The sequence below is a fragment of the Bos indicus genome, chromosome 2 (genome assembly GCF_029378745.1).
Source record: "Bos indicus isolate NIAB-ARS_2022 breed Sahiwal x Tharparkar chromosome 2, NIAB-ARS_B.indTharparkar_mat_pri_1.0, whole genome shotgun sequence".
NCBI lineage: Eukaryota > Metazoa > Chordata > Mammalia > Artiodactyla > Bovidae > Bos > Bos indicus.
The window spans coordinates 110,412,211-110,439,205 of record NC_091761.1 but is presented as its reverse complement, the minus strand read 5'-3'; the positions used below and the strand labels follow the sequence as shown (position 1 = coordinate 110,439,205).

Here is a 26,995-nt window from a genome sequence, read left to right as displayed (position 1 = left end):
CCGAATCCTTAAGGCCAAGTGCGCGCAGAAAATGCTGGGAATTCACCCCTGCGTGGGAATATGCGTGTGTGAGTGTGATTCACCGTGTAAACGCATCTAGAGATGGATGTTTGTGTATCTGTATGGCTAGTATGCCCATGTGTGGATTTCTACGTGTCTGTGCGTGTGCAAACCTGTGTGTGAACCTGTGACTGTGTGTGTCCCCGTGGGGGTCTTCTATGTCTGTTTCTAGGTATCTTAGCGACAGGTTTTGCTAAAATACCGCCCCGCTCCCGGCCTACTGTCCACCTGCTACAGACCCGGAAAACAGTGCCGCCTCTCGCTCTCAAGCTTCGCTGCATTAAAACCCTCTCGCTTGAGCCGGAAACTTATTTCCTCCTGGTGGAGGTGGTGGGGGGCGGGGGGAGTGTTCCCTCCCAGCAGGGGCTGGGGGCCGGCAGGTGGGGGACGCCGAGTGGCCGCGTGGAGAGCCCAGGAGCCGGGAAGCGGCTTCAAAGGTTTGGGGAATGACTCTTCGGCCTTTATTTATGTCCCTATTAATATAATATCCATCATGTAGATATTGATCTTTATCCTTTAAACTGATACGCTGGGAATCAATTAGCCATGCAGATTACATTTCCTACATATCCAAATGTTAATCTTTCAGACTCTGGGCCAGTGATATATATTTTTGCAGCCAGATAGTATTAGATTTCGTTTAGAAATGAAAAGAAGAAGAAAGGCTTTCCGAAGCTCATTTCTCTTGGGGCTACTTGTCTTAACTCTTGGCCCTGGGCAGGGCGCGTTGGGGGTCTGGGGGCCAGCATGCCTCTTGCAGGATTTTCCAGGGGTGGGGTGGGAAAGAAAAGCCACTAGGGTGACCTGAGCGCGGGGCCCCCAGGGGACCCGGAACAGTTTTCTGTGATAGGACTCTGGGCAGTCTGTTAGCCCCAGGTCTGCACTTCTATCGAACGCTCGCTCCAGCTCAAACTTCTTCTGGCCGCCTCCTTTCCATTGCTTTCACAGTATGAGATGATTAGTTTTCGTCTTTTCAGAGTTTCCCCTTAGGGTTCTTCTGACTCTATACTTCTAAATCAAAGGCTTTCTTCCATTCCTCGACCCCAAACCCAAGGCTAGATTAACGGTTGTCTCCAGAAAGAGAAACTTTGTTTAGAAGAGGGAAATAGGTGTTTTCCAGCAGGGAAGAGAAATGGAGAGCAAATTTAAGACCTAGAAAGGAACTTGGTGTCCGTCGTAGTATTTAGAGATCTGAAGGGCTGAGGTAACCGGTTTGGGTTGTGGTGAATTCCTTTTCTGTTTTTTTCTTCTTTCTTCCTCCCTCCTCCTTTCCTTTTCCTCTTCCTCCTCTCCTCCACCTTTGAAAGGAAGGGTGATCAGGCCATACCCCAGCAGGAGGAACCCCCCTCCCCTCATGCCAGGTGAGCTTCCAAGGGATGGGGGTGGTCAGGAGGCAGACTGCAAGCAAACTTCCTAAGAATCTCCCTTTGGTCCCCACCCGTGCTCCTCAGGGCTTTAGTCAAATCCCCGAGACTGGCCTTTTCCAGCTCCCCAACCTGTTGCATTTCCTCTGCCGAGTTGGCAGCACAGTCCCCACCCCTCGATTGGCTTTGAAAACCCAGGGACCACAGGTCCCAGACTCACAGCGCTGCCGCCGCTGCCCTAGGCTCCCTCCGGTAGGCTCCCAGGACCTCACTGTGGCTCAGCTGGAAATCCTGGGTTTGAACAGCCTGCTGGATCTCTCTTGCTCCTTGTGTCACCCGCCTCCCTCTTCTCCCTGTGAAATCCCTCGGGAGAGAAATTGCTTGTGGGCTTGGAAGGGATTCAGGTCGAGAGGCAGTGGTGGCTCACCGCACTGGCGTGGAGTCTGAGAGAGACCTGGCCTGATCAAAGAGAAAGGCCTATTAGTCCACCCTGCTCCATTCCTTCCCTGCCCACCCCTTCTGCTCCTATCCTGCCCCAGACCCCCCACTGGACACTGTACCCCACACCACTCCATCTGAACTCACCGTCCAGGCACTCCCTCCAGGCACTCTGAGGCAGGAGTTCCAGGTGTGGTCATTTGCCTTTCTTTCTGCTCCCAATGTCAAGGAAACCCCAAGACCTCCTGCTTCCCCCAGCGGTCATGGGCACATTCCCAGCTCTGCTCTCAAACTCACTTCAGACCCCCAACCTGGCCTGCTCACCTCCTCTCTTCCTCAAGACCCAGGCTGCTCCCAATAATATCCCCTTTCCAAGATCCCTCAATCTTTACCTTCAACACCAGGATCCCTTCATACAAGGTCTTTTGTGTTCTCATCTCGTACACACACCAGCAGAGCAGTTACCGGGAATTTCTCTTCTAAATTTCAACAACACCTCCCACCCAGCCCCCAACATACTCACCCTTTCCTATTTGGGCAGGATATTTTTTTAAGGTAGTATTCTATAAGACTGTTCTCCTGAACTCCCCACCCCTACCCACCACCCTGCCCCCAGCCCCAAATGGGCTCTGGCATCCTGCCTTCCTTATTTGCATAAAAAATAATTTTTTGCAGAACCAAATGAACATGGATAGGAGACCAGTTGCTGTGACATTCATTCTCTCCTTCCCTCACCACCTTTCAAAAAATACTTTTTTACGTCTCTCTTCTTTCTTTCCCTTCTTTTTCCTTTCCTCCTTTTCTTCTTTTTTCACAAACCATATGTTCTTTATTGAGAACCCCTTCTGGGGTGGCTCCCCCAGCTACAGGGGCAAAACCACTGCAGCTGATCCACTCCATGTTTCAGTGAGACGCCCACATTTCCGTCTAGTCCCTAAATCGGACCCCATCCCAACCAATTTTCCAACTCGGGAGAATAGAGGCGCCACAGCTTTTCACGAAAGACTGCAGGGAGCCGATGACAGTTGCTAAGTCCAGCTCTGAGATAGGCCTCAAGCAATCACCAATCTGGTGCCCGGAAGAAATGCGTGGTCAGTATCTGGCATTTTGATTTCTTCCTGGGGAACATTTCTCAAAAACTGACGGTTTCCCGTTGCATTTGCTCAAGCCTTAGGGCTGCCTCCTGAGATGCCTGAGACCCGGCGGGAGGTCAGATGCCTCCCTCAGAGGCTACTCCCTCCAGATAAGGCAAAAAAAGATCTGGGTGGCAGGGACCCTCTAGTTCAGGCACATTATTTCATATAGTTCATAATTTCCTCTTAAGGTCTGTATCTGGATAGAATAAGGTCGTCATCTCTCAGAGGCCCGAGAAGTCCATAGGTCATGAAAGACTGTAGCCTGGGGCCCACAAGTGCGGGAGCTGTGTTCTGGGTGTCACCTGGCCCAGGCAGACTTCACTTAACCTGACTTGACTGTGGACCCTTGCATCCAATCCTGCCCGGAGGGAGAGCTTTCTAGGATCTGGGCATTGTCCTCCCCTCCCCCAGAGCTGGGAGGGGAAGCTGCTGTCTATTTCACCTGAAGGGCTTCTGAAACTAGGGAGGCGGTGGGGGGGCCGGCGGAGGAAGCAGTGGTAAGTTATGATCCTGTTTTGGTTGAATTATCCTACTGTTGTCCTCAAGGCTCCAGTTTCATCTTGCGTATGCACAGATAGTGCGGGTGGACACCACCCTCCTTCACAAAACTGAGCTACAGACTCTCTGGCTGCTTTCTGAGTAATTTGTCAGCAGAAATGACGCTGCCTTCCAAACCTGGATTCAGGGCTGCAGGCGCATTCGTTTTCCAAGCCCACTGCAGGGTCACTCCTTTGCCAATGAGTAGAATGGGGACTCCGTAGCCTACAGGTTCCAGGCAGGGGTGGGGCCTGGAGGAGACTTGCTTTCTGCTGCAGGAGTCAGGGGGTGGGCTAGCTTTGGCTTCCAGAGAGACTTTGGAAAGAAATAAGGGGAGGCCAAAGCTTTTGAAGACAGGGAAGGAGTGGCTGGAATGCAGAATCAGGTGCCTTCTTGAGAAACCAGGTAGGAAACCAGTAACCACTCCGCCCTCTGGTGACCAGTTGCTCACGTGATGTGAGACATTTCCCCCTCCCCTCTGTCTGACTTGACTGCAGTGGGCACCACCAGCCAGAGAGTCTCAAGCAACATTGCTGTCCTGGCCCTCCCGAGTCAGACTTTGGGTCTACCAACCTCAGAGAATTTGGACTCTGGGGAATTTGGAAGTGATCCCATAACCTTATGGGCCCAAGCACCTGAGGATGTCCTCCCACCTATCTCTGGGTCTTCAGGTTCCTCTAGCTGTTGCCAGGGTGCAGAAGAGTCGAGTTAACTGGTGGCATATAAACTCCAGAGCGCTCTGGTGGGTGGGGGTGGGGGAGTCCGGGAAAGAGAGACTCCTGGGCCGCAGGTCTCCACTTCACCCTCTCTGGTTTCCATTTGTACTTTTTCATAGCAAGGGGTGTTTGGTTTATGGATGCGCGTGCTAGCCAGGCACTTATGGGAACTCGAAATCAATTTCAATCGGCAGTATCCCCATTCAAGTGTCCTGCCGGCTCTATGGTTGCAAGGAGGATGCAAAACCTGGGAGAGTGAGTCTTTGGCTTCGTGTCCCTTCACGGATCCACGGGCCCTGGGGAGAGAGAACGCCCAGGGAGAGAGCACTGGGTCCATGGGGAGAGCTTGAAGCCCGAGCCCTCGGCTCTGCAACAAATGAGACACAGCCCTCAGCCCTGGCCGTTCTTTAAGTTTTTCACACCGTCATTACCGGCGGTGGGGAGTGGTTCCTGGGTTCCTTTTAACTGCGAGTTGAGTTTGCATTTGGGTACCTCCCTCCTCCAACAAGAACCAGGGACCCTAGAAGGTGCTCTGGCTGCACTGCTCAAACTTTAGTGGCAGAAAACTTGGAAAAAGCCCAGCTCTTGAGAAGTAGCATAGGAAACAAGACACAGGCTTTGGTGGCCCTTAAGTGTGCAAGAAGGAAATGAGAATGTTTCCCCCTGACAAACTGAATCATTTTGTGTAAAACCAAGTTAAACAGGACTGCGTGCTAAGCAGCATCCCTCCAGAGTAGTGTGAGTGCACAGGGCCTCCCCCCTTGGGTGGGTGAGGGGGTGTCCAGACTTTTTCTGGTGTCTCCATTGCCCATCTCCCATTGCTCAGAGGGTCAAACAACCCTTTTGACTTTGGGGTGAGATGAAAGCTGCCTACTTTTCCCACTTGCGAGTGGAGTTTTAAAAAGCCAGCTCCCACACAGTTGAGCAGCTATATTCCCCCCAACCCCCCATCTTGCCTTCTTAGTTTGACTTAATTAGGGGGTGGAGAGTTGGGGTTGGGGGGGCTGAGTTCACGTAAAAACTGTCAAATGAGTTGAGGGGGAAAAGGACGAGAGAGGGTGGAGAACTCCAACACAGAAAAAATTCAAAAATCGTAAAAGGAAAAGGGGGAACTTGAAGCCCAGAAGTCATTGTTTCCTTTATTTCAAAGGGAAAAACCTGCCCGATTCTCATCCTTTTGATTGATTAAGGCCCTGAATACCTCGCAGGCCCAGAGTGACAGTCTCTGAATAGACTCGAGCGAATAAAGCGCAGTGCAGAGTGCGGGGCTGGCACTCGGGGGTGTGAAGGAGGCGAGTTCGCTGGCACTTACCAAGTTATAAATAAAAGCCTATGCACAATAGCACCTTCTCTAAGGACAGACAGTCTTTACAACACTCCTGGCGTCATATCCTGCTGGGGACACTTCAGCTCCTAGCCAAGACTTTGCTCCTTTTATTTTTCCAGCAGTTTAGTCTGAATACCATAATAAATTCCTGAGAACAAACGCTGCAGCCGGGCAAAACTTTAACATATAGATGAATCTCTGCCGAAGCATTGGGGGATCTGTACCTCTAGATTTAGAGCTGGGGCTTCTGAGAGAGGGTATTTTTAATCAAGAAGAGGAGATAATTTTCTTTCTTTTCCTCTTCCCAGGCTTCGGGTAACCAGGACTGGGGCCTCCGGCCACTACCTAAGTAAGCTTCAGTGTCCTGGCTGCCAGACGGTGAAGACAAAAGAACTTATCAGCACATCCTGGGCTCTTTCTGGGAGGAACCCCATAGGGAAGACCCTCATAATAAGCCTAGGCAGAGGGGCATGGGCCAGAGGAAGGAAGACTAAAGAGGTCTGGGGGCTCCAATGCCTTCTTCTTGGAACTGCGCCCCCTTCATTGGCAGTAAGCCAAGAAGAATGGGCGAGAGGGAGAGCCACAGGTAGAAAAACAGAGACATAGAGACACACAGAGAGACAGAATGAGAGGACGAGTCAGAGAGAAAGACATACAGAGATACACAGAGATGAGGAGACAGAGAAACAGAAAGTCAAGGAGAGAGACATACATGGAGTGACAGAGAGGCACGGATCCCTCTTCAGTCTCGGCATCGCCTCGGTACTGTCTCTCCGGGTTTCCGTGGGTCTACCCTTCTTTCCCCAGGTTAGAGGCGCAGCGCGGGTCCCTCTCTGGGCCGGTCGAGGCTTGGGCACCGCCGGGGATGGGAAGAGAAAGTGGCCGCTGTCGCCCAATCAGCGCGTATCTCCGCCACCCGGGACGGTCTCCCCGTCGGCCAATCGCAGCTCAGGGCTCCTGACCAAGCTTTGGGTGAAAGAACTAATAAATGCTCCCGAGCCCAGATCCCCGCACTCGGTGTCACGACGGGAGGAGACTCAGGCCGGCCACGCTCCCGCCCCCATCCCCCCTCCCCGGCTCGTTGCCGAACTCCGAGACCCCTCCCCAGCGCTCCTAGCCGCGGGGCCGCCGGCCCAGACTCGCACCAAACTTTTCCGCCCTGGGCTCGGGATCCTGGACTCCGGGGCCTCCCTGCCCACCCCCTTCCCCCGGTTCCACCTCGAGCCTCTCTTTGGACTAAGAGCGAGCAGCTCCCCTTTCCCGGGTCCCTCCTTTCTCTCCAGCCTTTTTGGGGAGGGACTCTCCACGCTCGGGGGAGCTGCCTGGGGTCACCAGCGCCTGTATCATCTATTTCGCCTTCACCTGGATATAATTTCCAAGCGAAGCTGCCCCCAGGATGACCACACTGGCCGGAGCTGTGCCCAGGATGATGCGGCCGGGCCCGGGACAGAACTACCCGCGCAGCGGGTTCCCGCTGGAAGGTAAGAAAGGGCCTCAGCGCCGCCCAGATCGTGGATCCGCGGCCAGGCTGCTCCACCCAGCCGGGGTCTCCACGGGCTCCTTCGGCGCGTCCAGGAGCGCATTCCCGGGGTACCCCCATATCAGGAGGGAACAGTTGGGCGAGGTCCCCTCTCGAGTTTCTCTGGGTAAACGAAGCGTCCTTTTTCTCTGTAACTCCTGCCGGAGCTTGGTGGCCAGGCCTGCTCCTGGGCGGGTATGCTTTCCCCTGTTGTTTTGGAAATGCCTTGGTGGGGCAGGGATCGACCGGCTTTTGAGCACCAGCAAGCAACTTCTCAGCACTTTGTGCCCCCGAAGGCATCTCAAAACTACCCCGGCTGTTCCTGTATTCGCTAAACTCTTGTTAATTCTGGAAGGATTTTCTTAGGGGGTGCAAAGTTGTGGTGGCGCATGCCCGTGCAGAATCGTGCTGGGGAATTTTTAGTATTTATTGATTCCTTAATTAGGGCCCCATTTATCTCCAGCTTCATCTGGAAGTTTCCACAATCCATTTGGGGGACTGTCTTTCAGTTAGAGTGAAGGTTCTGGACTCCAGGGAGGCAGGAGACCTTGCAAATCATTTTTCGGATTTTCTAGACAGTTTGCCAGGTTCGGTCGCCCGAGCCGGGTTGCTGACCCTGCCGGTGCCTGGGCTTGGCCCTCAGTCTGAAATAGTATGTATTATTAATAATAATCAGAGCACCAGCGGAGGCGAGGGGCCTGTGAGCAGACTGGACTGTTGTCTCTGGCCCGAGGTGTAACAGGTGACTCACGATGACACCTGCGGCTTGCTTTCAGTACCCTCTTTGACCTTTGGCTGCAGTACTCCTAGCCCAAAACCCAAAGGGTTATCAACTCTTCCAAGTTTCTTAGAAAGAAAGCCCCCCAGTTAGACAGGGTTTAATGCCAGCCGCAGAAGGCCTGGGTGAACTTCTCTCTGCAGGGAGGCTGTTCTTTCACCAGCCTCTAGGTCTCCCCACCCCACCCCTTGCCCCTGCAAATTGTCCCCTTTCTTGGGTCCAAAGGGAAGACAGGTTCACTATAGCGAGTTTATTTTGCCCTGGTTGCTCCTTTCACACAAGATTATGTGCCCTTGAATTGCTTAATAGTTTGAACAAGTGTGGTTAAAGTAGGGTCTCAGGTTGGGAGCCCGAATGGAGCAATTTCAGTGCTAAGGCTGTAACATACCGATTGGCCAGAAGAGTGTGAAATTGGGGTTCATCTTTTGGGCTGCTCTCCTCTCTCCCCAAATGATCTTCCATTTGTCTCTCTTCTTGACTTCTGTTCCCAGTGTCCACTCCCCTCGGCCAGGGCCGGGTCAACCAGCTTGGAGGTGTTTTTATCAACGGCAGGCCACTACCCAACCACATCCGCCACAAGATCGTGGAGATGGCCCACCATGGCATCCGGCCCTGCGTCATCTCCCGCCAGCTGCGTGTGTCCCATGGCTGCGTCTCTAAGATCCTTTGCAGGTATCAGGAGACTGGCTCCATCCGCCCTGGTGCCATTGGTGGCAGCAAGCCCAAGGTGAGCTCGCAGGCCTGGCCCTGGGGGCCTCCTGTCTGAAGTTAGGGCAGAGTGGGCAGCGGGAAAGGACTGCCAGCTGGGACTTTCTGAGGTGTTTTTTTCCAAGTCTGGGAAGGTGTGTGTATGTGTGTGCGTGTTGGGGAGGGTGGTGGTGGTGAAGAGAAGGGTCTACAGTGCTGTTTGAGCTGGTACTCCTTGATAAATGCTAAGGAAAAACTCTAGCCTTTTTGCAAAGGAGATAAAGCCTTTGTTTTGTATGCCTCAGAATCCTGAAATTCTCATCAAATTGTTTTAATAGGCAGACACCCAAAGCGTCCAAGCTGTACGTGCTCACCTGTTGCTGGTTTCTTCTCCAAGTATCTCCCCAGCTCCCAGCGACTACATTGCCCATTCCAAATGTAATCCAAGGAGCCACTTTGGGTTTTTGAATGGTTTCACTTCCAACTCTTCTCCCCTATTGCCTCCAGTCCAAATTGTCTTCAAGGAATCAAAAGCTAGGGTGATTTGCTTTCTTTGTAATGAGCCGATGACTTGGCTTTTAAAAGGCAGTTTGGTGCTATCCTCAAATTATTTTGGTTCTCCTTACAAAAGGAAAGAGAATCACACTGGCTATGGCTGAGTGGGAGGGGATTGCCTACAGCTGCCCTTTTTTCTGGATGTGGGGAAAATCCAATATAATTTTCTGGTTGCCACAGGGCAAAACCAAAAGGAGGGGTCTGGTAAACTGAAAATTTCCAGACAACTGCCTTTCCTCGCATGCCAGCCCGCTTTGCAACCTCTCTAAGAATCTCTGGAAACTCTTTTTCTTGGGGGGTGGGGTGGGGTGGAATAAAGAGCCTGTCTTTCCGATTAATCATATTTGCTACCACTCTGATTTTTAATGGACACTCAACTTTTGCGTTTCATTTTGCTCTTCACTTGAGCTAAAACCTTGAGTTCCTTTGAAAAGGCACAAGTTACAGATCTAACCTGATTTTTTCTGCTCCTCTTTCAAGTCTTACTTTTTTTAGTTTCATTTTCGTGTTGATTCAGCATAAGGGGTTGCCTTTCTTTATTCCCACGGATCAGAAAGTACACCCCTTCCAAGAGGTCATAACTCTTCTTATTTTATCCCAACTGTGAGAGCTGATCTGGGGAGGAGAGGGTTGGGATGGTTTTCTCTCTGCCCTTTTCTAAAGTACACTGCTCAGAGAGTTGGGGTCCTTTTGCTAACCAGGGGAAACTTGCCACGGGGCGCAAGAAGGAGCATCCCGCCAGGCCCGGAGGCGGTGAGGCCGCCACATCCGGCCCAGAGAACTGGGTACCAACGCCGGTCTGCCGGTTCTCTTAAAGCAGGTGACAACGCCTGACGTGGAGAAGAAAATAGAGGAATACAAAAGAGAGAACCCCGGCATGTTCAGCTGGGAAATTCGAGACAAATTACTCAAGGACGCGGTCTGTGATCGAAACACCGTACCCTCAGGTACCAGGCTCATCTGCGTCTTCCAAAGGCTAGGCGTCAGTCGCTATTACGCGGGCGGGCCATCTGAACCATAACCACCCCCCAGTGATCGATCTGGATGATCGGGAGGCGGTCCCTCCAGGGGCTCTGAAATATTTACGAACTAGCCGTTTTATGGAGGTAGTGATCAGCTGCTTGTCCTGGGGTTGAGAGATCGCCGCTCAGGGCTCCCCAAAGAGGGTTTCTGTCGAAGGGGCAGGGCAGGAAACGCGAGGCGGAGGCCAAGCGTTTATTAATATTGATGTTCCCTTTTAAAGAGAAACAAATGTTTTGGTAACCCTAACCGAAGGGAGATGGGGCCGCGCCAGCCGAGGCTTCTCCGTGCGCGCACGGGAGGGGAGGCTTCGGCAATGGCCGGGAGATTATTTTACGGGAGAGTCCCAGGGACCATCCGGCGCCCCCGGCGGCCAGGGAGAGGCGAAGGAAGAATAGGGGCGAGAGCAGGGCAAGCGCGAGGGCGCACGGTTTGTTTTTAATTAGAAGGAAACTCCCTTTCCCCCCCTGCGAGAACGAGATATTTCAGAGGATGGATTTGTTTACCAGACTGGAATCTGGAAAAAATAAACGGGGAAGAGTGCATTTTCTTTTGATTTTTACAATAGGAAACGATTCTGCAGTTGAAATTTAAACCTTTTATGGTCGCAAAAGAAAAGAAAAAAGTCGAATTGCAGGGGATGGGGCCGCTCTCCTTCTTCCTGCCATACCGCGAACCGCGGGGCGCAAGGCCTTCAGCTTGGGGTGGGGGTGTGCCGGGTGGGCTGGCGGGAGAATTCTCTGAGACTGGAGATCTAGAGACCCGTCTGTGGAGTCAGGAGGGAGGCTTCCTACCGGGGAGAGAGGACCGGTACGGCTGTTCCCGGCCCCTAACCCGGAGGTGTGAGCTCCAGGCTGCGGTCTCCGTGATCCTAGAAGACGATCATACAATGGGGGTGGGGTGGGGGCAAGTTGAGTGGGAGGGTGAGGCGGGGTGTAGAAGGACAAGGATGCCCAAAGATGCAGGAGGGGGCAGAAGCAAACCGTGCAGGGCAGGCCTTCTTCACCCCCACTCCGATTAGGGGCTGGGGAGCCCCTTCCAGCACGATCCTGCAAATCTCAGTCGTTTGCGCCCCCTTCTTCCTTCCGCCCCCAGTGAGTTCCATCAGCCGCATCCTGAGGAGTAAATTCGGGAAAGGCGAAGAGGAGGAGGCCGACCTAGAGAGGAAGGAGGCAGAGGAGAGTGAGAAGAAAGCGAAACACAGCATCGACGGCATCCTGAGCGAGCGAGGTAAGCGGCGGCGCGCTGAGCGGCGCCCTGCGGGCCAGCGCCTCTCGGACTCCGCGCTCTGACCTTGGAGGTTTACGGGCTGCGCCTCCCCGGCTCATGTCACGGTCCCTCCTCACTCGTATCCACTGCACCCGGGTAAGAGCATTGAAGAGAAAGACCCGAGATGCACTTTCATTGAATACAAAAATCTTTTCTCTCTTTCTCTTTTCTGTTTTATAAATCTTTGTTCCGCACCACTCACAGTCCCTCGGAATCTAGAACTACAAATTGCGGTCTGGCTGAGGGGCTACCCTCTTGCCCGCAGGCTTGCAAGACTGAATCTGAGCAGTTTGGGGCCTGGGGGGCAGTCTTTGAGCCTCCCGAGGTTAAAGGAACATTTTGTGCCCTTAGGAAAGGCCCAGAGTCTCCAAAGAGCTTCCTTGGTTGAGGGGGTGGGTAGGCGGGGGAGAGGAAGAGAGACTCAAAACTCTTGAAGGCAGTAGGTTCTCAAAGTTGCGTCACACTGATTGCCTTATAAATGTATATGTGTACGTCGGTGGTTTTTCCTTTGTTTTAAATTGGTTTTCAAGTGCGGTAGGGTTTGAACTGTGTGTGTCTGGGAAGAAAAACAATCCTAAGATCTTGGTTACAAGCGAGGGGCTCTGGGTTCTCGGGTTCGCAATGTGGGCGCACTTTCTCTTCCCAGGGGTGTCTTCTCCTTGGCAAATCTGTCAGCCTCAAGAGAAAAACCTCCCCTGTGGAGCCTTACATGTAGCCTTGGGGTTTTCTTCAGAGCCCCACGGAAAAAGTCAACCCTGTGGGAGTTGAACTGGGAAGGGATCCTGGCACAAGGAGAGTCTCTGAAGTTCTGCCTCTCAGCACTTTTGGCCTGGGGGATGGTTGCACCTCTTCCAAGGCCCAAAGGGTCAGGAGTTGCCCGGTGTCCCCACCCATGCATGGCCTTCCCTTGCTGGGGGCTGAGACTTCTGAGGCTGAGTGGACTTTTGAGTTGACCTAGAAGGGCAGGCGGCTCTCCAGGTGGGCTTGGAGCGGTCAACCACTTCGACTTACTGGATCTGAGCCCTCCGCCAGTGGTGTCCCGGGTAGGACTGTGGTTCGGGAAACTGGTCGCTTTTTTTACTTTCATTGCTCAACTCCAGCGCAGACCCCTGGCCCTCCGGAGCCGACAGCTTTACAAATCAATACGAAATCTGTACACAACCTCGAAGAGACACAGACTTAGATGTTACAAATCCAAACCACAGTTTGTAGGGCTAAACCGATGCCTAGGTGCTCTGGCACACACAGGCAATCAAGACATAAAAACCCAGGGCAGGTTGAGTGAAGAAGACACATACCCTGTGGCTTCCCTCCTTTGAAGCAGGGGTCTCACACAGACTCAGTGTAAGCCCTTCTTTTTGAAGGGGTGCCTTTCTGCCCTGGTCTCTGAGAGGATGCCTGGCTTTTAGTCCTGGTCTAGATGCTGTATTGGAGGTGCTGGGGAGGGAAGAAGGTGAGAAGCCAGCCAACCCCAAACCCAATGGGCCCCTGTAGGCACTGAACCCAGAGGGAGGCTTGGGAAGGAGGGTGGAGGTGGCCAGGCTTTGCTACTTGTTGCTGGAGGCGCCTGCGCCGCAGCTCCATCGCTCCCTTGCCGCACTGGCAACCGAGGGCCCAGGAGACAAAATGCCCCAAATGAGCTGGTCAAACATTTGTACAACTTTTCCAGCTTTTACAAAGAAGGCCTTCTCTACACAATCTACACTTGGAGATGAACTTGGGAGACAAAGCCTGGAGAGTCCATTGAAACTCACACTTTAGCTCGGCCCAGACAAAGCTCCCGCTCGCAGCAGCTTGATGTGAACAAAGGAAGGCAACCTTTTTATAATTCAAGGAGAAAAGAAGAGAAAACAGCCCCACAAAGGGCTGAGAATAGACATTATGGGCTTGCAATGAGGGATGAATTATTCAATGAGCCCCAAGAGCTGCTGCGCCAGGAAGTTTTATGGACTCTCCAGCCGTGGAAAAAGTGGCCATTTCACCTACAAAATGTTTCTAGTCTTTCGGGCTGTCTAGCTGGGGCTGCTGCCATTCAAGGGCAATTGCTACCATTTTTAAAAGCAGAGTATTCTCCCCAGCGGGGCTGAACCGTTGAAAACACACACATACACACAACTCGGAGGCTGAAGTCTAATTTAATTTGGGGTTGTCAAGCAAGAGGCAGCGTCAGTCTCTTCAGCGCCTCTAGCTCCTTTTCCAGATGAGCCCTGGAGGGCAAGAGGGCCCAGAGAAAGGACAGAGTGGAGTGGAGTTGGAAGGGAAGTTTAGAAATCTCAAAAAAAAAAAAAAAAAAAAAAAGATTCCCGGTCGTTTGGGCAGCAAAAGTCCCAGGCTTCCCGGCTTGGAAAATAGAATGAATGTTGATAAAGGGGTCTGAGCTCCCAGGCGGGCCTAAGGAAGGCCGTTTGGGCGTCCTGAGCAGGGCGGCGCGCGCTTTCTGAAGGTTCCAGATTCCTTTTCGGCCTGCCGGCTGTTGCTGACTGGCTCTTCTCGGGTGCATCTTTCTACTTGTCAGAGACTAGGACATAGGGTGAGAGGCACCCTGAAAGAGGTCAGAACAGCTCTCGTTTTTCTCCCCAGGGTCGCGTTCTAGATGGCCCCATTCACTTTCCCAACTTTGCCTTGTGCCTCGCCCCATCCAAGACGACCGTGGCTGACCGACCCGGTGCGCGCAGGCCCGTGCGCCCTGGCACGCAACAGACTGCGCGGCCCTCCTTGGATCTACACCTCCAGCTGTTTTGCCAGTGTGGAAGGAGAGGGTTGGGCGGCCAGGAATCCCCCACCCTTCCCAGGACCTTCTTCACTCCTTCCTTCCCCTCCCCACTCGGCACCGAGAGCCGACCGGGCGCAGCCGGAGAAACCCAGCCCCGGTCGCGGCAACGGGGGGCTATGGGCACGGCCCGCGCCGCGGCCACTCAATGGGCGCCTCTGTTCCTCCCCCGGCGCGGCGGAGCGGGCCCGCGGGCGCCGCCACAATGGGCACGGCCCCCACTCTTGCGCCCTGAGCCAAAGCGCCGCGCCGCGCCGCCCCCTCCCCTGCGCTCTGGCCGGCTCGAAGCTTAGCTCGCCGGGCTGCAGCCGACTCAATTGCCTCCTTTATGTCCTTCTCACTTTCATCTAGACACAGCCCGCCTCCCCCTCCTTCTTCTCCTCTTTTTTCCCCCTTCCTTGCCTGAGGCTCACATTAGTGAAATTTCTGCAACCTCCCCCTATTTTTTTTTTTTCCCCTCTTATTTTAAAGAAAGCCCTTAACACAAAAGCGGTGACTAATCAATAGAAACTGCTCCTTCATCAGCTCCTCCCCCCAGCCTTCTCCTCCTCCTCCACCAGCGGCAGGGTGACGCTTTTCCTGTTTGTGAGTTTTGGGAAACATTTTTGCTTTGTGCCGTAATGGAATTAGAGGACAGATGAGGACTGTAAATGGACACGCGACTGCAAGACTCTCGCTTAAATATTTAGATGCAAAGTTACAATTACTGACTTGTTGCAGCAGCTTTGAAGTGGCAGCTCGGGGGTGCAGGGGGAAAGAGGCCAGATTGCCAAATTGATGTTTTGATTGGGGCTGGAGATACACTTTCATAGGACCCTAACCCTTTTTAAGAATCACCAGCTAGCGTGGGAGGTTTGCAACAATTTCAAAGTTTGAGCCAAGAGACCCAAGCATAGTCGGTTGGAGCTTACCCTTCTTTTATATCGATCCCTTTCAATTTGACATTTATGAAAAGCACTGTTTTTTTGTTTTTTGGATTTGAGAAAGTAAAAGTGACAAAAGCTTTCCTCAAGTTTGCAAACTTGTGAGTTTTTCTAAAAGTAACGAAGACGACGTCATCTTTTCAGCCGGGCATACGATAAAACAATTAAACACGTACTGACATTTTAAAGGTTCTGGAACGATTTCGTTTCCTGTGGGATCATGAACATTTTATCATTAACGGGAGCACTACTGAAATCGAGGGGAACTGAAGGCAGTTTCGTGTCTCTCCCCCTCTATACCACCCCACCAGTTAGCAGGGAAGGACTTTTTGGCGCGAGGCAAAGGGCGGGGGTCAGGCGAGGGCGGGGCGGGGGGAGGGGGAAAATCTTTCCCACAGATTAAAATCATGAGCTATAAGATCTTAGGTTTGTGGCATCGGAACCTTTATTAAAGTGGACAGCCCGGTCTCCATTTGTCAGAATCACGAATTTGACCCCAATGTCGTCTCTTGTCTTTGGGGGGTAAATTTCATGTTTTCTGCAGCGCTTAAAATACTCAACAAAGAAATATCACCCATTTAAAAATCTATGGGAAATACCAGAACTTGAGTTAAATTGAAACAGCACGCTGTGTTCTTTTCGAAGAGGTAACGGTAACGATTTTCCCGTTGGACCGATTTGAAAGGAAGCAACCAAGATCAGATTGTAGCTTTCTTTTTCGCTGGTTGGTTTTGTCTGGTTGACTGCTGTCGGCTTACTTTATAGCCTTATTGAAAACATGCAGATTTTCTAATTAATGCTTGAAATTGTATGTTTATTTTGAAGTTTGATTTGCTGGGTGATAGCACCGGAACGGGGACGTTGGGGCTTCAAGTGCGTAATAATTACTGAAGGGTCATTTAGGAGTCCCCAGGGCTGTGCAATAAAACCCATCCGCGCGGCGAGGTGGAACCAGCAAGTGCGCCTGGGTTCAAGGGGTGGAATATGCGGAAATTCATCAGGTGAATAGCAGTGTTGCCGCCGAACTCAGGTTCAACTTTAACGAGTATTTTGTATTTTGAGAACAACAACAAAAATCCTTCGTAACCACGAGGTTAAATGTTAACGTACATAGATAGTCAATAAATGTTAAAAGCCTCAACAACAGCAACAAACACACGGTGAGACTTTCGCCAGGCTTGGGGGCAAAGGAGGTTCTGTTTGGTGGGGTCCCACCCCAGGTAATTTATTTATGCGGGTAAATAAAGATTAAAGAACCATTAAGAATGTACATATATAACTAACAAGACAGTAAAAGGCAATTAAGCAGTCAGTTTAATGCCTTATCTCACTGGCTGCTCTGGGGTTGTTTTACAACAAGGAATTAAAATCTGAAAAGGAAGTTTTCAGCAGCTCTGGCCAAATATTGATTAAGTAGCTGTTTGTTGATACCATTGTTACGCATTAAAAGGCCAGGATCCCGGCCTCTCAGTGGCCATCTTCCATTGTGAAGGATTCTTAACCACTGAGATCAAAGCGGGATCATTTCAACTTATCTGTCTTGGAAAATCCCCCTTTTCCTCTGAAACCTCTAAGGAGGATTGACCGAATTCTCTTTAAGAAATAGGAACCGAAACCAGTTACATGTCCTAGGTTTGTAGAGAAGAGATTCATGGGGTGTTTGTAATTATCCTATGGTGATTTCTTGTTTAAAACTTAAGCTAAGATGGTGAATTTATCATCAAATAGATTTTCCTTGGCCTGGAGGTGGTGGGAGGCATGGAAGCTAAGATCCCAGTGTCCACTAAATTTCTAAATATGGAAGTTTTACTGAAGTTGCTTTCCAAGCTGGAATGATGCAAAGGCAAGATGTCAGAGTTTTATGTAAAACTAGGTGGGGAATAATTAAATACACAGGAAACTGAGAGTTAGATTAACTGCATTTCCCTACATATGTTTCCACAATTTTTCTGTTTATGGATGGTTAGATGAGTCCCATGTATATTTTTAAACCTCCTACAATGTAGGAGCAGATATGTGTTTGTTTGTGTGTGTAGTTTGTGCATCGTTAGAGTTTATTTATAAGTCGGTCACTATGAATTATGCTGGCAGTAAACTATACCCCGTTGCGCACACACACAGAAAGGTTTATTTGTCCTGTGGATTACACTTTCTAGAGTCATCAGAATTTGAAGTAACAGTACAGCTTCCCAATTCATACTCAGCACTGCTGTTGAATGCTAGGAAAAATATTTCCCTGAATAATTTTATGACTTTTTTGGACTGTTGATTTTTCGATGAACTGCTAGACTTTTTTTTTTTTTTGGTTTAAGAATTCAATATATTTGGAAAGATTTTTCTTTTATTATGAGAGCTAAAATTCCTGCAAAGGCTCTTTTGGAAATACCATCTCTGTGCTTAATTTGCAAATTCCAACAAATCACTCTAACTGAGGTTGTGAAATTTATGCCAGATTCAGCTTTGAATATTCAACTGAGCATCATGAATCTGCCTGTGGGGGAGATTTTCTGAAGCCCTTTCTCTGTTCATTTCTCTGCTAAATAATTGTGCTTAGAGACTTATTTTTATTTCATTTGATTTTATTTTACTATGTCATTCACTCTTGAGCAAGATGAATCTTGACAGTCAGAATCATTAGTGAGTATTTTCTAACATTTTCTGTTATAATTCCCAATTAATTAATAATCTATCTGTGCTCAAATGTCCTTTGAAATAGTCCCAATCATTGGGCAATGGGACAACTGCCTGAAATAGATTAAGCTGGAAATGTGAGTCAGTGCAGACTGATTATGACTGCCTTGTCCTGGATCCAGATGCAATGCTAGAGAATTCTTTGCTACATTTTTCACGTATATGTGTATTTCATGTTTCACATACATGTGGAGTGAAAGTGACTGTCCTGTCTTGGATATCAGGCTATGTGTTCATATACTGCCAGGGGGACACAGAGTCATACTCTGAGTGGAGCCTGACCTCAGTACCAAGGCAGAATTACTGACTTTGACAGTGGGCTTATGTTAATTATATCTCAATAAGGTTAGAAAAAATATTTTATGTTATTGTTGAAATAGAAAAGTGCTGGCTGCCTTAGCTGGAGAATTGTGATTGAAGAAAGTGAAAGGGAATTTCAGAAGTTGCTATTCTCTTGGAAGATGCACACCAAAGTGGCGACAGAGGACCATTCTCTACTCTGCTGGGAAAGGTTTCCTCACCCCATTCGTCCCAGTCTTGCGTGGAAAGTGGCACAGTTCAGCTTTCAGCTTTATGTTGTGGTATTGGGCCAAATGCTGAACTCCAGTAGTGTTGAACTTTTGCGGGAATGGGGTTGTCTCTTTTCTAAGAAAGCATCCTCTCAGATTGTCTGTGATGGAATTATGCCCTCAACTGAACAGAATATACTTTCCAGTTTGTATCTGGAACATGCAGTTATCAAAATGCCCGTTAGGATTATAAAACCTTTATTTAAGACAGATGAGTTAGAAGTTTCACCATTGTCAAAGGGAATTATGAAAACCATGGAAAATAGTTGTTGAAGACAGTTGAGTAATAAAAGGCTTTATGAATTTTTATTGTCAAAGTCAGTTTTTCTTCCTTCCTGATAAAGACCAAGGAGACTGACATAATTTCTGCCACGGCAATGGCCACTTCACTTTAAAGAAGTAATTGCATCTTAATAAAGGATAATGGTGTAAAATTTAGAATTTGATTTGGTGTACATTTGTCCTAGAAAAAAACTCCTGAGGAAGAGTTTTACCTTAGATGTTGTATATAACAAAGTTCATAACATTTAAATTTTAGCTGCAGGATTTTAAGTTAAAAAAAAAAAAAAAAACCCCAAACAACAAAGAACCCCTTCTCTCTGATGAAGCAACTCGGTCAAAGTAGGTAGTCTGAGTTTTTACTGCTGTGGCTGGGAAACGAGTCTTCCTCCGTAAAACAAATTGGAACTCATGACAGGCAATAGCAAACCAGCCGTGTTTGTCTCCTTCAACTCACTTAGTGATTTCTTGATTCTTATGTACTTTTATTTGGCCAGCTTTACTGTATCTACAATAGTATATTAATATAAACTTTTGATTTTGGGAACCAATTTCCCACTCATTCTGGATCTGATTCCATTAGATCTGTTTTAAAATAGCTGATCAAAATGCTTTGTGACAAGAGTGGGAGACTCTTCTTGGCCGACTAACATAGGTTTGGGGGAGAGGAAATACCACTGACTTTCAGCCTTAAAAATTTTCAGGATCATATTGGAATTCAAATAGTACAGCTAAGGAGGCTTAAGTGGAAATTTAAAAAGATTTTATAATCAGATGGTAGGCATATTTCTGGAAACAACTGCAGAATTCAGTGTACTTGGCCTTATGTCATTAGATGGAAACAATAAGTATGTTAGGATAGAATAGCTAAGAAAGGAAAGTTAATGGCTTTGTGTAAGTTACCTTACAACATGGAATTGGTTTTTGTATACTTTCACAGTCAACGCTTACATGGTCATGTACAAATTTACATTTTTAACAGAAAGCCTGGCTTATGATTTTTACAAGTACACAGATAAAGGAGAAGTACAGCCACCATACTTATATCTTTTTTTTTTTTTTGGCAAGCCCTAATATAAGCATTAATTTACCCAGTCAACAGGCACTTAGGCATTGTCTGGGGGTATTAGCATAGTTTTTGTTTCTTTTATAGGGTTTATCTTTTTTTGAAAAAAAAAATCTTATTTTTAAACAATTATAGACCCATAGAGTCTATTTTCAAACACATATTAAAAAATTCTTCCAGTATTCAAATATATTATCATGATTAAGAAAATCTTGGCCACAGGGTGTGTGTCTCCCAATTACCATGGTTGAGCTTAACCTGAACTAAAGAAAATTAATTGGTCCAATTCATTTTATTATATAAAAAAGCAACAGGTTCCTTCTTTCTGAATCCCCACTTGGCTGGTTTCCTAACTGAGGTTCACTAATACAATTGAGTGTTTCTTGTCTGACTTAAACATACCCCAAAGTCCTTTATCATGTCTTTGCTTGCCTTTAAGAGCATAGCACCCAAGGTAAAAGTAGTCTGTCTTACATCACTAATTTTGCTCTAAAATTGAGACCAAGCACATTTTGGGTGTGATCCCTTGAACTTCAGTTTTGACACCTGGTAAGATGGGGGCATATTATACTGTACCAATTTCCCAGAGCGATATGAGAATGAAACGAGAAGGTGCAAGTTATACCTAGCTCATAGGAAAACTCAAAATGTTGTAGGGGAAAAAAAACTCTGAACTTGCAGAAAGTGACTAGTCTGCTGGCAGATGGGCTCTGCCCAAGGGCAGATAAAAGCTTAATTCAGGCTTAGGAGCAACAATGAAGACCAGTACACATACATGCACACACTCACGCACACCACAAAATCCACTTTCACTGAGTCAGAAAAAATTGAGTTTATAAGAAACTCTTTAATAGAAAAGTCTGTATTGATTTAATAGATATGAAAAATAACAAAATTCAAAAACCATTTGCTGGGATGTCAAAGATATTTCTTAATTACTTTTTTCTATTTCTCTCTTAGACTAACTTGGTTGGTGAAAACTCTTCCAAATCAAACTGTTTTCTTTGTGTATTTGCACAAGTCTTCCCTCACTCCCCCCAGTAATCTGACAAGTAAATTGCATTTTGAAAATGGATCTCGTCTATACGTTCTTACTCCTGAAATCCTGGCACAATCCTTTGTTTGTGTTTGTATAATTCCTTATCGTGTCCCTTCTTCAGCCTGCTTCCTTGTTCTAAAATGTCTTTATGGCTCCGCATGTGAGATGGTGTGCATTCTTAAAGCTTTCTGCGTGATTCTTAATCTCTCTCCTTTAAAATTTGAGTTCAGAAATATTAAGGAAATTTTCCAAAATAGCATTTGTTAAGCTAGGGGGTGGCGATACATTTCAGTGACCTCACTATTCAGTTGTACTCTGTCTAGTCCCCAAAGCTGGGGACTTCTGTGTGACTGAGGTGCTATGTGAGGGTGAAAAGAAAGTAGCCTGGTTTGTAAGACTGGGATGAGGGGCGCGGCTGGAGAGCTCCTGCCCCATGGTTCCCCCGCTGGAGCAGCTTGCCAATGCAGCCACTGGAGAGAAGGAAGGTTGTTTTCTTATCCTCGCATGCACTGGGCTGACCTGTCTCTGAAATAGGTCAGGCTGGGGCACCGCCAGTTTATGCAGCTGTCACGGCTTAGGCGTCTCAGCAGGCAGCCCGGCTCCTTGGCCAGTCGGCCCCCAGTGAACTGATAAAAAATTCGCTGGCGAGCCCTGGGCCTTCCTTCTGGACCGTGCTGGCCCCCTGAAGGCTTTTAGAGGCAAGAGGACTCCAGGATTATGGGGGCCAATGCTCAGCCTCAAAAGGGAAGCGATCTTTTATTCCAAGGATTGCCCTCTTGTCCATCTGAACACTCAAGTGAAATATATGCTTTGTCAGATGGCATTTTAATTTTTAATTGTTTATTTTTTGGTTGCATCACGTGGCATGTGGAATCTTTGTTCCCCGACCAGGAATCGAACCTCTGCCCCCTGCATCGGGAGCATGAAATCTTAACCACTGGATTACTAGGGAAGTCCCCAGATTTTTAAATCACATTTATTTTTGACTGGGTAAACCCTTCACTCTGTACATAATTCAAAAGATAGAAATGGGTGTACAGGGACAAGTTTCCTCTCACCCAAGTCACTCAGTAACTTGATTGTCTTTCTAGAGAGCCTGTATAAACAAGCAATTGTATTTCTTTCTCTCTTAAAAATATTCTCTCCTCCTTTGTTTGCACAAATGGTAGCCCACTGTAGAAACTTTTCTGCACTTTGCTTTTTTTTTTCCCCCACCTTCGAATATATCTTTGCCATCACTCCACATCAGAGGCTGAGGGTTTCCTCAGCCTGTTTGTATAGCTGCATAGTATTCCATCCTGTTGGCAAATGATTTATTTACCAGCATTTAGAGTGTTTCCAATTCCACAGCACCATTTGGCACATGTGTGAGTTTATTTGTAAAATAATTCCTCCATGGTAGGGAAAAAGGGAACGACATTAGTGATCTTGATAGCTTTAGTGGAATTTGGGTTCTGCGTTGAGAACAAATGGTGAAGGAATGTTTAGTCAACATGGAGCGTGTGCAGGTTTGCCTGTGGCCCCTTGTACGAGACGCTTGCTTCTACCACTGTATGTAGGTAGGAACATAGGTTTTGAAATTTCTGCTTGGAAATTCCTCCAGTATTTTGGTATTTCTCCAAATGGAACATTCTCTAAATCCAAGGAAAGGTTTTTGCCTTGACTTATTGGTGCCTCTTTTTATTCTATTTTTATCTACTGTTTATTTCACTTTGCCTCCATCGAAACTAGTACACATATGTTAAGCACTTATTTTTCTTTCTTTACTGGAAAAATTATTGGTAGTTTTCAGAACAATTCAAAGACAACTTATTCTGATTATTTAGTTACAAGAGAAATTGTTGACTCTCAGGGTTACCAAATTAGGTTTGAACTGGTAAGACAGCAGGTTATGAATAATAAAGCAGTCTTCTATTTCTCGTTTTTGAAAAAGTGCTGGCCTGATTCTCTAGGATTTTCTTGAGTTTGGTAAAGGCTAGTTTTTAATTTTATGAACTTTTAAGGGGGTATGTATCCATTCCCTTCTAGGTACAAAAGACTTTTTATATTTTTGCACATACCTTGCCTCCCTCAAATCATTTCAGCCCATTTTCCCTTAAATTTGATGCTCAGGAATTCAGTTGTTGATGCTGCTGAGTACCTGGCTTACCTAAGCTGGAAGTTCGAATCTGCAGAATGAGCCAGAAAGAACTGTGCTCCAACTACATGAGAAAAACAACCCTCTCCAAAGCCCTCTGAGAAAGCTGGAGATGTGAATGCCAATAAATATTTTAAGGTCGATATTTCAAGTCATTCCTTCTTAGGACTGGGCCTTTCAGAAACAGGAGAACAAATTAAATGTTCAGAATTTATTTTTGAAAATCAAAATCTTGATTCGGTTTTTTAAAATAACAGAAACAAACACAGGTCTTCTTTCTTGACTGTTCCTACAGCCAGCCCCACAGCATGTAGCAGTGTTCTACTAGACAGGAGGCAGGAAAGTGGGTTTTCCTAACGCTAGAGCTTTTATTTGTGCTTGGATAGAAACGGCTATCTGGATGCCTTGGTTCTCTTCCTGCTTCCCCTCCAACTGGCTTATGGAACTCCAAAGGAGTCAGTTGGGGATGTAAACAGGCCTGGCATTTAGAGCATCTGCAAAGAGCTGAGAAGAATCAAAAGCAGCTTTTTTCCCCTCTCCCAGCTCTGTGCATAATTTGGATTGAATCAGACCCATAATTTGTGACATCTGATTACTACCTGCAAAAGTATGCAGCCCTCCATGTAGGAAGGAGGATCTTAGGAGGGTTAATCCCAACGAGGAAAATTGTTGACCTGTTTGTCAGCTTGCTGTGACGCTCTCAACAGAAATTTAGACCATATAAAATCAGTGGTTTTCGGGTCCATGTCAGCAGAGTAACCATACTTTAGATTCTCCACATATCCTCACGTTGTTCTGATCACAGTGGTGAAGAAGGTAGCAGGCTGAGGTTTCTCTGGGGAATTGGCTTAATATTAGGGAGCAGGGGTTTCATTGCGAGAGCTGCCCCCTCTGAATTTTAGATTTATAACTTTTAAGGAGACCCATGAATTCATCTGGAGAAACGCTTCAACTTTCCATTGCAAGAATCCCAAGTGACTGGGATCTCAGTGCCAGGAATTATTGGATATATTTTGATAACGTTTAGAACTTACTACAGCCTCTCATACTATTTCTAAAGGGTAATGATAGCCCATGTCAGGAGGTTGAGCAGATAAATGGGGATCTCTCCCAGTGCATCCTGGGAACTTGCAGTCCTGGCTACACAGTGCATCCGGGTCTCCTCACAGTGCATCCGGGGAACCTGCCGTTCTGGCTACACAGTGCATCTGGGTCTCCTCGATGCATCTGGGGAACCTGTAAGATTCCAGGGCTGAATAGGATTTGGGAAACTAACCAGGATGGAAACTTTCCAGGTAGTAGATTTGCCCTAACTTTTATTCCTACAGGACACATCTGGGGCTCGTGTGCACGCAACACGTATTTATCAGGGGCCTGTAGAAAAGCAAATTGTGTAGTCTTTTACTAGAAGCCAATGTCTGCTTGTGGTGACTGGCTAGCCCTGCCAAGCCCGGAAATCTCGCTGAAGTTTTGTGTATAAGAAGAAAGGAAATGAAGGACTGCGGACTTAGCATCGGATCAGAAACTGGCTGATGAAGAACCTCGTGAAGAACCTGGTTGGCTAAGATTGCAGGGGTGAGGCGGGATGCCTGGTTCGGGGAATTTCTCCCATTCTACAGGGAATCAGTTCCCGGTAGAGGGCCTGGATGGTAACTCAAGCCCTGGCTTATTTTGGATTTAGCTCCTGGGCTTTTGTCTGAATTTTTTGAGCCTTAATCTCTGCCTTCATCCTGCCTGTGGAAAGTGGGTTTTCTTGGGTCGTCATGAGCATAACACTCTTTGGGGGCTGGGAAGGCTGCCTAATTTTGTTTTCATCAGAGGTTCAATAAATGGATGTGGAAACAAACACATCGTGTTCAGGTCAAGTACTCATTCCCTGGCACACCTTTGTGTCATGTGGTTTGTCTTTTTAGAAAAATTGAAACCAACAGCCACTGCATAAGCTTTTATTCCCAGTGGAGTCCTAGCAGATACCTTGGGCAGATAAGGAGAGGAACAATTTCCTTATTACAAAATACAAATGACATAGAGAGCTGAATTTGGTCTTCATTTTGCTGGTTGGCGAACTTTCATCATTTTATTGAATTACTGTAATTTAATGTTACTCGTTTAAAAGTAACGATTTTTCCCCTGAAATGAATCCTTTTTATTTATTTATTTTTGAAATAGAAAGCTCAAATTAAATTCATTTGGGAAGACATTGACTATCTTTCACATTGACATTTCTGGTTCTTGGAAAATCCTTTTGGAAAAACTTCAGAAGATGGTCACTCAGACCATAGTTTAATAAGAAGTGATGTTAGTGGAACAAGTTTGGTTTTTTTTTTTTTAAGATCATTTATTCGGCTGCACCATTTCTTAGTTGTGGCATATGGAATCTAGTTCCTTGACCAGGGAACAAACCTGGATCCTCTGCATTGGGAATTCAGAGTCTTAGCCACTGGACCACCAGGGAAGTCCCAAGTTTGGGTTTTTTTACAGGGACGTTTGATAATCTCCCTGCCCTCAATCCTCTGTTCCCAAACTCCTTGAAAATGTTTTTGTCACTTGCCCTTCACAAAGGGCTTTAGGGGCTGACCTTGGGTAACAAGGGGGAGGTCAGTCTTAGCTGCTGTTCCCTCTCCTTTCCTGTCTCCCTGCCATCCCGCTTCTTTGTGCCTGGTTTACTCTCCGCTTGTGTACCCTGATTCCACACACACCTACAGGCCCCTGGGAGCTGGTCTCCTGGCATAGAGGAATGAACCTCCAGTGGCAGAATTCCAGGTACCCATGTAGGACAGCTTTTTGGTGGAGGCAAGGGGCAGGTTTCTGATGCCCCTCAGGTCACACTCCAGCAGATACCAGCTTCACTGTGAATGGGCAGGATTAGTTCTGCTCTGAGGAAGCTCTTTGCTGGTGAGTTTGGTTTTCCAGGGCATGGTACCCCACTGAGTACTCAGGGGGAGGCAGGGCCAGGTGGGGCTCAAGAGCATTCTCCCCTGCAGGTGGATTTCTGATACATCCAGGATGCCAGGGCAAGGCCTTGGCTTGTGTCTTTTGGGCTTTCTGGCAAAAAGCAGGGCCAGAGGAAGGACGTACAGCATCTGTTCTGGCTTGGAGCCAGGGAGGGCACTTTGGGGCCCATCCTGCCTCTGTGCTCACAACCCTCCCAGGAAGCAGATATCTGATTTGGGTATCCGTGCTTCTAGTGGTGCCTGGATAATTGTCAGTGGTCAGAGGAAGTGAGGTTCTCCTCCTCAAAACAGGTAGGGCCCAAGGGGCATTTATGATGGATCCACTGGCTAGGAGAGCTTCTGGAAAGTGCTCTGAAGCACTTCCAGGAGTCTTCCGGAACGCAAGAGTTTCCTAAAGTCTCAGTGCTGGCATTCTGGAGAGCCTCAGAAACATGTGGCTTTGGAGGATGTAAGCCACTAGGGTCCCAGAGGGACCCCTGGCATTTGGTCCACCTGTGATATATGGGGTTCAGGAACATCCTGCTAAGTTTGTTGACTCTGATGATCTTGGCTTACTGCTGAGCCCCCAAAGTTGACACTTAGACTTGATTAATGTTTTGCAAGTATTAACAACAGTGCATACGAGCACCTAGAAACAGCCCCCGTCTCTCCCAGGCCCTCTCAAGTGGAGGATGAGAGAGGAGTCCTGGGCAGAGGTGGGTTTGCCACAGAGCTGATGAACCTTCAGTTCCAGAGCCCCTCACCTGTGTGTGTTCCTTACAGGGGCTCTCTGAATTATAAAAGCTTCGGGGCTCATGAAACTGCATCTATCCTTGTCCTTGTTCAGTTTAGTGTGGGAAAGGTAGAGGCTGCCTGTACATACAGTAAAGGCCTGGCACAGCTGTGTTTGAGAGCAAAGCAATGATGATAATAATAATTCTGATACTCAGTTACCGTCCACTTGTATCTTTGACTTTAAAAGTTTCCAGGATGTTTCCTTGTTTCTTATGCCCTACCTTGTTTATTTATGGAGCCAAAGTCTGTGTCTAGCAATCCAGAGGTGCTGAGAATTCACCCACATGGCCCTTCTACTGTACAGTATTCTCAATCCTTGCGTGGAGACCCTTACAGGGATCATAGACCACCAGCTCCATCAATCTGGAGGAACCTCCATTCACTCAC

General features: G+C 47.9%; 1 protein-coding gene across 1 annotated transcript in view; it reads left to right on the top strand.

Annotated features, from left to right (window-relative positions):
• Positions 1 to 6,628: 6,628 nt before the first annotated feature.
• The window catches only part of PAX3 (paired box 3), a 101,095-nt gene continuing 80,728 nt past the window's right edge, over positions 6,629 to 26,995 (top strand). Inside the window, exons 1-4 of the mRNA XM_070772998.1 lie at positions 6,629 to 7,059; positions 8,367 to 8,602; positions 9,935 to 10,064; positions 11,233 to 11,367. Of these exons, the coding sequence (XP_070629099.1) occupies positions 6,975 to 7,059; positions 8,367 to 8,602; positions 9,935 to 10,064; positions 11,233 to 11,367 (586 nt within the window). The 5' untranslated portion in view covers positions 6,629 to 6,974. The remainder of the gene's footprint in view (positions 7,060 to 8,366; positions 8,603 to 9,934; positions 10,065 to 11,232; positions 11,368 to 26,995) is intronic.